Genomic DNA, 11963 nt, shown 5'->3' with positions numbered 1-11963 from the left:
AAACGGCGGTGGCGGTGGGTATGGGGGTCGGGGAGGTTTCCGGCGGGGCGGGTACTGCGTGCACATGCGCGGTCTGCCCTTCAAGGCTACGCCGCAGGATATCGCATATGTAAGTATACATTGTACAGTTATGTATATCTTTTAAATACTTCTTATATCATTCCAACTAAAGCTAAGCTTGTTCTAGGATACGGTATACAAGTCGAATGACGAGATTCGAACCCTCGACCACGTGATCGGAAATCCATACCCCTAACCACTAGGCTATTGTTATTATTAGTAGTTTTAGTAAATATTATCTAGAATTATATCATGATAAAGCGTAAATACACTTCTTTGTTGCCTAAGATGTCAGCAATTACAGCATATTTTTGAATAATTCTTTTTTTAATAAAAAACCCTACACTTACGTCACGCTTAAGGCTATATATTTTCTGGCCAATAAACTTAGGGGGTAAATATTTTGGATAAAATCCCTTATATGAGAAAGAGACCGTAACTTGCTGCCAACATTAAGAAAATAAGTTTGCCAAGGTTTATCATGTCATGTCATGTCATTTTGACATTTACAATTGACATTTCGTCAAATGTAAACAATAAAATGAAATGTTGATAATTTGATGATTTGATGCGGTTGAAGCCGCACGGGAACAGCTAGTGTGTAATAGAAGGGTCTGTGTCAGTTCTTCAAGCCGGTGAGGCCGGTCAACATCAACATCCTGTACGACAGCAGCGGCCGGCCCTCGGGCGAGGCCGACGTCGACTTCGACTGCCACGACGACGCCATGCGGGTAACACACACACACACACACACACCATTTAACACTCTCAAATATATATTACTAGCAATCGCTCGCAACTCCGTCCCCGTGGAATAAAAAAACAAAAGTGAGTAGCCTATGTGTCCTTCCAGACTACCCTCTGCATCTATGCCAAATTTCATCGAATCCGTTCAACCGTTTAGGCTACAAACTAACAAACATACATCCATCCATCTATCCATCCATCTAAACTTTCGCATTTATAATATTAGTATGATTATAGACCTAATTTAAGTCCCTTTCTTTTTACCACCCTTTTCTTATGAGAGTATGGGAAGGGGAAGTGGATTTGACGATGAAGGCGATGCATAGGAAGAGGAAATATCCACTTTATGTGCGTCTCCTCCCATTTTCGAATAACGGTTGGCAACGCATCTGCGATCACGGATGCCTATGGGCAGTGGTCGCTTTGCCATTTTGGCAGATTCAAGTGACAGCTTGCTCATTTGCCATCTTATGTTGTAAAAAAAATGTACTTCATCTGGTGTTAATGACCGCGATAGCACTACTCTTCTATTAAAGTAGGCTCTAAGGATTTAGTTACCTCCAAAAGTTACTCCACCGATATCCATAGAGAAGATTGTTTTGTACCTGAATTTAAGATACTAAGCTAGCTCCCATATCTAACAGATACTATAACTACTGAAGTACTTGTGCTATCCGATTAAAAAAATTTGGAGTCAGTTCCTAACTCCTTAATAATATCAACAACAATTTTATAAAGATTTATATATTTATAAGTATTGAAATAACTCAAAAACCACCGATTTTAATTCTTTCATTATTAAAAGCTATGTCAACTATGAGTAACAGGCTAGTTTTTTTTACTATTTTAATTTTACGGAGATGATTTACATTGATTTCGCTTCGAAATTCCTTCGCCGTTATCAGAATGAACATAGGTTATTTTTCAAACCGAAGGGTATGGACTTAACAGAAAAGATATATGTAATTTTTCAGGCGATGAGACGAGATAAGCACAATATGGAGCATCGCTACATCGAGCTGTTCCTCAACAGTGCTGGGGGTGGTGCGGGCGGTGCGGGGGGCGGCGCGGGGGGCGGGCCCGGCTTCAAGCCCACACGCACATACAGGAACCTGTACTAAATGCACAATAAACTAATTATACATTTATGTACAGTCGAGGACATCCGCGGTGTACCCATCTTTGTTCCTTGCAAAGAACTCCGCCCTTTACATGTAATTAATTAGCAAGTTGAGAAAACGACGGAATATTAATTAAAAGTACCTCTAAGCGTAGTTTTATGCAAGCTTTTAGTCCAACAAAAAAATTTAATGTGGAACACTAACAAATTCCCCGACTGTACATTCGTAAATTTATACAGGAAATATCTAAACGAATAATGAATTTCGCTTTTATTAAGAAATCTCATCTATTGCGACTTTTTTGTACATTATACTATTAAATCCACTAGACATTTAGTTTAAATTGGATTTTAGCAAAGTTTTAACTGTCAGTTGAACTATTCAATTAAAACTGAATGTCTTTAGTGGGCTTTATAATGTCTACATGAATTACATTTATAACTGCGCAATGAAATTTATTTTTTAACATTTAGGGCCCGTTTAAATTATAAATTTCCTGATTAGTCTTGGATAGTACACGTACGATGTACTAAAAAATAATGTTACTTGGCTCTGTACTAAAAGTAACGTTACCCAACAGCTTCTGTTAATCGGACGTTTAGTACTTTTAGTACACTATACGATATCGGTGTTCGCCTTTTTGTCAGATTGAAGCATCCACCTTCAATAATAAGAATCAAAAGTGGATAAAACTATTTATAACTAAATTTATTTTCGCTAATATGTTTGACCCTGCTTAAAATTTGATGTGAAGTAATATATAACACTCGTTATATTCTATTCATGTTATTGTGTTCTCACAAATCTGAAGTACTAAAGGTACTAAAAGTATGTACTAGTACATTTTCCCAATTGTACTAGTACGTTCCGCACTCGCAGATGTCCGATTTAGCCCAAGACTGTCTGATAACAACGTCTAACGTGTGATGGAAATATCTGATTTTGGTACTTTATCTGACACCGACATTATAGCTATCTGAGCCTCTATCAGCCAGTGGTGGGACAGGCTCTAATTGTTTTATACATAGTCGGAGACATTTTTTTCTATAAACAATTATACATTGAGTTTTACATAGTCATAAAAATTAGAATTTAGTAATCCATATCATATTATATATAACAGCAATAAATTAAAAATGGCTGCTTTTCATATTGTTTTTGAAATTAAACCGATTTAGCGATTATTCTAGTACTGACTTAGTATTGTTGATATTTCGCATAATTATTGTAAGGACGATTTGATAAGTCACATTTCTTATATTAAAAACAACGTAACTTTATATTTTTAAAGACAGAATTTCACAATTTAAAATTACGAAAACTTTATTAAGAAACTAGCTTTTACCGTGCGACTTTATCCGCATAAAATTATTTTATTGTTTACATGTGTCAAATTATTATTAGCAAATGTCAAAATGACATGACATTACAAACCTTGGCAATCTCAGTTTCTTGATGTTGGCAGCAACTTATGGTCTCTTTCCCACATTAGGGTTTTTATACAAAATATTTGCCCTCTTAGTGTAATGACGTGAAAATATATAGCCTAAAGCGTGACGTAAGTGTAGGGCTTTTTATTAAAAAAAGAATTATTCAAAAATATGCTGTGATTGCTGACATCTTAGGCAACAAAGAAGTGTGTGTTTACGCTTTATTATAATAGTATCCGGTTTTAATTATTTTTTTGGAATAGTAATGATAAAGGTAATTACGATTTTGCATTATCTTTTTTATACTCTGTTACAGAAATGTGACTTATTAAATTGGTCCGAATACTTGTTAAATATTTCTAGTATTAGACATAAATAGTACAAGTTGATTCAATTTCTGTAACATTTGTATACAAACATTGTTATTCAATAAGTGAAAAGGACACCAATGTTTCTATACAAGTTTTTCCGCAATGGAAATGTAAACGTGAACAAGTGTTGTGTACGGCGCGGGGTCCAAAGTAATTTTTTTGGATTGTTTATTTACACGCTTAATACAAAGAAATCTTTATTTCAGTGTATTTTTAACTATTTTAACACTTTACGTATGTTTTCCTTGTATCTGACAATAACTTTTTCTTGTGGTTTCTACGTAAATAATTTTTTTTTATTCAATTTTTAAACAGTACTTTACTTGCAAATAAAAATACAAAGCAATAGTTAACTAAAATAATTCTAATGTAATTAAAAACGGTGAATAGTTTTTTTTTTTTAAGGATTTTGTAATTTTATGACTTATAGTTATTTACGTAGAAGTCATAGTATTATTAATTTATTTTCATAATGTCGCTGATTTTGCATGTTTTTGGTACATAAATGTTATTTTTATGTTGCTCTGTAGTGTACAGTTTCTGTTTGCGGTTTATTTATGTACTTTAGTATTAAAATATGTTTTATTTTGTACGGAAATAGGAGTTATGGGCGAGGAGAGAATAGATTAATTAATAGTAAGCAATTTATACTTTAATTAATAAATTATAGAAAATTAATGTTGGTTTTTTTTCGTACAAGTATAAAATCCCTATAACCCATTAAGAAAACGCTAGGAATAAAATGACACACTTTAATAATTAAAACAGTCTGATATAAGATTTCATTTTATTATTTTTGCTGTAAACAGAGTTCAGACGCATCTTGCTATCGTAGGAACAATTCACTCCGACTGAATTTGAATTTAGATTGTTCAGTTTTATTCTCCTGGCTCTTTCTATACAAATAAGTAGCAAAACAAACAAAAGTTACACCTTTCTGTCCTTTGGGCCCCGAAATCAGGCGGCTATAAAAATGAGCTCCTCAAATAAATCATGTGCAATCATTAGTGAAGCTCGGAGTGCGTGGCTAAACTACAAGAGAGTGGCGTTTTTGACATACTGATTTAGTTTTTAAGTTCACGGTTTGAATTTGCATTATATATTTGATAGCACAATGTATGTACACATGCCAATAAAATTACAAGATTGTGTAAGAGACATGTCTGTGTTAAACGTCGCATCTTACCTTGTCTTCCAGAACTTGTATGTAGCTGTCGCAAATTCAAATGTGCTACATGCGCCTGCAAGTTGTACTTGTGTAATTGCTTGTGTAGTTCAAGCGTTATATCGCTGTCGCTATTATTTTGCGCCGCGTTGGTGCCGGGCGGGCTCGCGGGCGCCGCCGACCCGGGCGCCCGCCGCTCCGCCGCCGCCCGGAGCCGGCTCCGCTCCGCCGCCATTATGTCATATCTCGTCTGCCCGGTGCCCGCCTGGTGCCCGTCACCCGCCTGACGCCCGGCGTCCAGCGTCCCGCCTCATACTGCATCTCTAAAATCTCTATCATTACATATTTAAAAATGTTTGTTTAATCTTGATTCTTACTAATATTATAAATGCAATAGTCAAGAGATGGATGTATGTTAGAGTTTGTAGCTCAAACTTCTGAATGGATCTCGATAAAATTTGGCATAGATGTAGAGGAAGGTCTGTAAGAATACGTAGGTTACTTACTATTGTTTTAGTTTCTACGCGGGCGAAGTCGCAGGCGAAAGCAAGTTTCCTTGTAAAAACGATGTTTGTGTTGTGTGGCCATATGTATAAAATATCCAAGCCTTAAATAATAAAATATCCAAGTACAGGATGTTTTCGTCCAAGTGATTAAAATAAAATCATTAAAACCATCTTGGTCACCATCATGAAATCCTTAAAAGAATATTAGAACATCTCTAGAACGTTAACGGATTAACCGAAGCAATTAGGCATCTGCTTGGACATCTTCATCTCTACACAGTAGAATATGCTCTGGTAGTTTTTAGGTGTCTCTAATATGACAAGTGTTTGTGATTCAAATTCATACACAACAACGGTAGGGTCACCAGCTCTGTGGTTGCAGGCGGGACAACTTGCAGGGCATTTACGATTAACTTACTTAAACGTCAATTACATACCAGCTTAATCATTATTATAGAATCAACATTAGAAATAAAATTAAAAAACGTCATCTGGCATGAAAATATATAATTTAAAGTCAAAACGCACACTCAGCACGATTTGTCAGTAGTTTCTTAGATTATATGTGATAGCCAACCTGCGGTGTCCTGGATTTTTGTTATGTTTTTGGCAACCCAGCGCGGCCGCCAGGCGTCGCGCGAGGCGCCGCCCGCCGGCGTCACGCTGCACCGAGGGGGGGTCGCCAGAGATAATAAACAAATAAAGCCGCCCCACTTGTACCGGGCGTTGCCTCGGCCACAGGAACTTGTCTATAAATTATCGTAAACAACGTTGTGACCCCAATGTTATTTATAGTTAGAGCGGCATCAAAACCTATCCATTTTAAACAGCTGGCACAAATAGAAAAAACTATATAAAAAAGTAACTCGATGGTTATAAAACTACAATAGCTACGTGCACCGTTGGCATACGGACAGAAATAAACGCAAACACAAATTAATCAGACAGTCGCAATCTCGCAATCTATATCAGAAGCGGCAATTATTAACGACCCAAATTATTTTATTGTCTGTGGCGCGCTGGCGCCGGCGAGACCTAAACACAGCTCCTTTGTGCTTAACGCATCATTGACAATGAAAAAATATATTGTATTTACTTACTCCACCGTTATTAACCGACTAAACTGGACATTTTCGCTTGTATAATCGGCAATGTTCACATGAAAGTCTGCTCTATTTATAAGCTCTTGCTTCTAAATTATGGCGTTAAAAACAAGATGATGATAGACGCGATGGTAATCATTAAAACGCCTTAACTGGCCGCCAGAGGGCGCGACGCTAAACTGTCAACACATTAAGACATCTAATAAGAACGCGATTGTTGAACGATATGCATTGTATACTTTGATATTATAGTCAAAAAAGCAAAATAGGTCATTTACAAAGGAAAGATGAATTAAATATCGTTTACTATAAAATATTCATATTTGTTGTTAGATTTACCGATTTATGTTACAGGAGAATCACGCAATTGATTGCGGATGCGGACTAGGGCTGCAAATACATGAAAACCAGAATACTGTAGGCAAAACAAGACGACCACTTGAACTTTACATCTAGTAGTATCTTTCTGTAGTGTGTCTCTATATTATAGAGTCTATAGCAACTTTCACATTCCACTATACCTCGAAAACTTACAAAGCCAAAGTGGCAACCCTAATGGTGATCTTAAGAACTCGGTACTCGTCAATCATCGTTTTAAATAACATTCAATCCATCAACATGGACTATCATATCGCAATTTTACTCCTTATTTCATAATATTTCATGTAAAGTATCTTTGAAGATACATCATGCAAACCAAGAGGGAAGGGCAGAGGTTACGTAAGTTTGCAGAAACACTTTATAGTGTAACTAATTGTCGTCGCCGAAGATCAAGATGAGTGGTGCTGGAGGCCCACATTCCCTTTTCCTTTCCATCCTTTTTCTCCAATTAGGATAGGATGGAAAAGTACCGTGGATTTGACGGTGGAGGACATGCATAGGAAGGGGTAATATTCTCTTTATGTGCGTCCTCCGTAAATTAAAGGTAGGAAACGCATCCTCTATTGCAAATGCCTATAGAGAGTGGTCTCTTCGCCATTTTAGCGGTATCAGGTGGCTGTTGCTAGTGATGTCGAGGTTCGTCTTTCCCGGGTTACTACGCCCATTTAACTAATGTTTGTTTTTAAGATAGATACGGCTGATAGAGTTAGGCCTAGAAAGAGATGGATTGCTTGAAAGGTATCTAGTATGGAGTAAAGACTAAAATGAACGACAATAGATCGATATTGAGTATAAAAACCGTATATGTTAAAGAGAATGATATGGATTATAGGTGTTTTCGCAGTACGAACTTAAATATGTATAATCTTGTCAGACAGAACATTAAGCTACATGTTTACTTAGCCCCATTCTATTTTACAGTAAACAACATTACATAGCAACTTGAATAGTATTAAAATTGTTGTTATAAACAACATTCTTTTAGTAATTTTGAATTTGCACATTGTACTTAACAGTAACTGCTTGGCAACTTAAATTACTTCATATGTATATGAACTTTGGCTATCATTATCAAATTATCAATACTTTTACAGATTCATAGTTGATGTAATTTACCGACTTTAAAAAGAGGAGGTTCTGAATTGTTTTCCTTTATAGTATGTCTCAATAAGATAGATTAGTTTGATAAATGACGCATATGAAGTATCGAATTCAATTTGTATGAAGGTAAATGCCATACTTAATAGACAGGTATCGTAGTGAAGAAACAAACACATATAGCGAACAATTTTGAACTATCGGTTACAATAATTATCGAACTCAACTAAAATTATTATTTTCTTATTAACTAATTTATAGGACAATTCTAGTATTGATTACAGTGTAGAGAATTTAGCGATGACAGAAATAATAGCAAAATCCAACTGGATTACTTACGGCTGTAGTAGTAATAAACATTTATTTACTCTCATTATTTGTTATGGTCATTATTATTTTGAGAAAAATGTTTTTTAATTCATAAGTTATAACTATAAATCTATCGATTCCAACTTCTATAAGAATAAAAATCTAAAATCGATAAGATTCATGACTGATTTTACACAACCCATCCCTACTAAATTTGAAATGAATTGTCAAACTAATCTAAATTATTTAGACAAACTATAAGAATTTATTTAACCTTACTTTCATTACAGATAAATAAATTTCATCCATGCTAGAAACGATACATGTATATCAAATTCTATAATTATAATTAACGGTGTTCAAAGTTATTAACCTGGGTATGTTTAAAATATTTTAATAATTTTCATAAGGATATGTTTTCGTAGACGGTCTACAGCAGACGTGCGCCGAGTCCCGTTGATGTCTAAAGCTAGCGGCGGCCGGAACCGCAGCTCGCTGCCGGCCACACAATACTTACATGTTAAACATAGTTTATTTATGACCTATGTAAATAATTAAATGCAACTTCAGTACAATTATTCATGTTGGCTTATTATTTAACAAAAACATATAAACATCAAATTATCTTAAAAGACAACAGTAATGTAATGTTGTGAAGTTTGTTTGTTTATGTAATAGATTTAGTCTAACTGGGTGAAATAAACACTTTGTTCTACTTGTTCTCGTTATTACATTGATTTTAGATCAATGGTTTAAAGAATGTCAATAAGACATCTATAAATGCAAAGAATTTCTAAAGTGGAACACTTTAAAATATGCTGCAAAAAATTCAAAACAAACTTGTAATCGTATTTTTTGGACTTAAAGAAATTGCTGTTTGTCATTATAATATAAATGTGATATGAATAGGTGTTTATTATACAAGAGCAATATCCATTTTTGATTTTGCGAGGGCATTCGGCGCCAAGCGGCCGCGCCGCCGTCGGGTGCGCGGGTGCGCGCTACGGTGTAGGTATCAGAGCGGGCGCCGCGCCGGCGACGCGCGGGGTGCCGCCGTGCCGCCATGCCGGCCGGCACCGCGCCACCAGCCTGTTATGATATCATATGCCTGCAACTTTTAACAAAACTATCATTGCTAAAGATGCTCAGACAATCTTATTACCTTAAAAACTATCTCATCAATGACCTAGTAATGTCAAATCAATCAACAAAGTATTTCGCTTTATTTAGTCTTAGTTATAACTTGACCTCTGCTCTGTCAGACCATCTTTCGTTAGCAACTCTTAGGAATTCAAGACTCTTAATACCTCTATATTCTAAACTAGCTGTCGTCTACGACTCCATCAAGGCAGAATTAAGAAAAAACAATTAATAAACAATATTCTACCAGTTTGTTCTGCACCTGCGCTGCGCGAAACAGCGAAACCGGTTAGCGAAACGTTCAGATCACTTCTAACAAGCATCCATCTAAACATTCGCATTTATATTAGTAAGACTATTATAATAAAAGCAGACAAACGTGTTTATTTTCTTAATACGTCAAATATTGTTTTTGTGTACGGCCAGTTAATATTTTCCGCTCGCTTTGTCGATCATTTCGCAACAAATACGAGTAGAGAGGCGCTCAAAGTTGTGCAGACGGTGACACTGTGCCGGTGGCTCCCTCCATTCTCATGATATTTTGTTTTCGGCAACAATTTGTTTTGATTGAGCGAGCGGAGTGGCGCTGCGACGCGTCCGCCGGTCGCCGGCGCCCTCTCCCGCCCGCGCCAAACCCCCACATAAATAACCCCTAATGATAATTATGCTTAAATTGTTTTATTTGTCTTTCAGTACATGTGTTTTTCTATATGTAATACTTAATTAGGGTAAGGTATTCCCTTGTACTTTTTAAAATTTAAGCCTGAGTAATTTAACCATCGTAATTTAAATAAACAAAATTTTACTTGGACGAAGTAGCTACTGTATACTAAATATTCAAAACGACCAAATTTTACCTTGATTACATTTACGGCTAAATATATGTTAACAACCGTGGGTGGCTCCAGAGGAGAGACGGACGATCAAAAAATGTAAACTACATACATTTATAAAAATTACTTGGAATAAGACATTATCTAATAGTAGCTACCTACCTTATATCTAGCCTAGATTATAGGCTGCACAATGTATCAACACCCATGTAAACAAAGCCTGCAAGTTATTTATTTATTGCAGAAACTTAACGCTATTTGCCTTTGCTCGTTTACTACCTTCAATGAAAAAAAAAATGAATACATGGTCGCTGTTCTGACTATTGGGTTTTTTCTATTCAAAGTTGCGGCTTTGTCCGTTGATCTGTCGTATTTAAGGAAGTTGTAAGGTTACGTCTCGGCTCCATTCATAAGTCTGCGAGGGCGTGACATAAATACGATGGTCCGGACAATTTCGCGCCATTCCAGACACATTCGCCGGTCATCTCGGACGTCGCATTAAGAAATAAAAATTACGTGGACAAATTATATAGGTAAAGTAAAGCAGTTCAATGAAAGACGTAAAGAGATATTTAAGAACATTTGGAAATCGTGATTATTATTGTGTCAACCCTGTGGATGCACGGAATGTTAAAATGGGTACGTTTAGATTATGCCGGCTTTATAATATTCGGTAAAAATTAAGCAAGTTTAATGTAACTAGACAGTTTTTTTACAAACAAATGCAATTTTATTTGCGAGTCAGAAAATCATTCTACAAACACTTTACGCGACAATTTTACACATAGATAAGCTTTCAATATTCGCTTTTATGCAACAGAACTACATAGAAGTATAATACTGGTGATTTAACTTCGGTAAGTATGAAACGAGGGTTGATGATGAGATATGATTCTATCACCGAACTTACATACCTCATTTAATAGCAACTAATGCATGTGTAGAGATTTTCTTATCACACGAATTTTAAGATAAGATGATTTTGCTCGTATAGCTATCGTTAAAAAGTTTTTTTTTATTTTCAAAATATTTATAATCAAAAGTAGACATGTACTGCTTTGTACTTTTATTTTGCTTCGCAGTTTTATAATCTGAGAAACTTAAGTTTTAGGAACAGCGCCATCTATGGTATAGTGTAAGAACTACTATGACGAATCTACGAAATATTTAAACTCATGACAAAGTTTTCTTGAATACAATAGTTTTGAATACTTGAATTATTTAATAAATTGTCGTAATAACGGAGTGGCATTTATATAAGTAATGTTTCTCGCTGAATTAAACGTCATACAAAATTTAGTACCTATTGTAGCTTTATTTTTATGCCTAAAAAGTTAACTAAGCTTGAGACAATTACATTAAATAGATTTACCTAGTATTTATATTCAGTTCAGTAGGTATGTCCAAATACTTTTAATCTTACTAATATTGTAAATGAGAAAGTTTAGATAGATATTGACATTGTTGAAAATTTGGCACTATGTAGAACATAGTCTGAAGGAACATATAGGCTACTTTCGTTTTATTTAATAACACGCGGACGTAGTCGCTGGCAGAATCGCTTAATTAAATTTTGAAGTGATTTTCTGAATGTGATATTTTGACTTTCCAAAATATTGTATCCTTTGTATTGGCGCGTGAATGAATTTAAAGATGGTGAGAGTAGGGTCCATTGAGTCGGGCGTCGTGTGGCCCCGCC

At 35.5% G+C, this 11963-nt stretch overlaps 1 protein-coding gene across 1 annotated transcript in view; it reads left to right on the top strand.

Moving 5' to 3' along the window:
- LOC106102627 (heterogeneous nuclear ribonucleoprotein H-like) overlaps positions 1–2681 on the top strand; it is a 5676-nt gene extending 2995 nt beyond the window's left edge. Inside the window, exons 5-7 of the mRNA XM_013282167.1 lie at positions 2–109; positions 684–791; positions 1782–2681. Of these exons, the coding sequence (XP_013137621.1) occupies positions 2–109; positions 684–791; positions 1782–1928 (363 nt within the window). The 3' untranslated portion in view covers positions 1929–2681. The remainder of the gene's footprint in view (position 1; positions 110–683; positions 792–1781) is intronic.
- The last annotated feature ends 9282 nt before the right edge of the window (positions 2682–11963 follow it).

This window comes from Papilio polytes, unplaced genomic scaffold, assembly GCF_000836215.1.
Source record: "Papilio polytes unplaced genomic scaffold, Ppol_1.0 DF823912.1, whole genome shotgun sequence".
Taxonomy (NCBI): Eukaryota; Metazoa; Arthropoda; class Insecta; order Lepidoptera; family Papilionidae; genus Papilio; species Papilio polytes.
The sequence above is the reverse complement of the archived record's forward strand: the minus strand, read 5'-3'. Positions and strand labels throughout refer to the sequence as shown.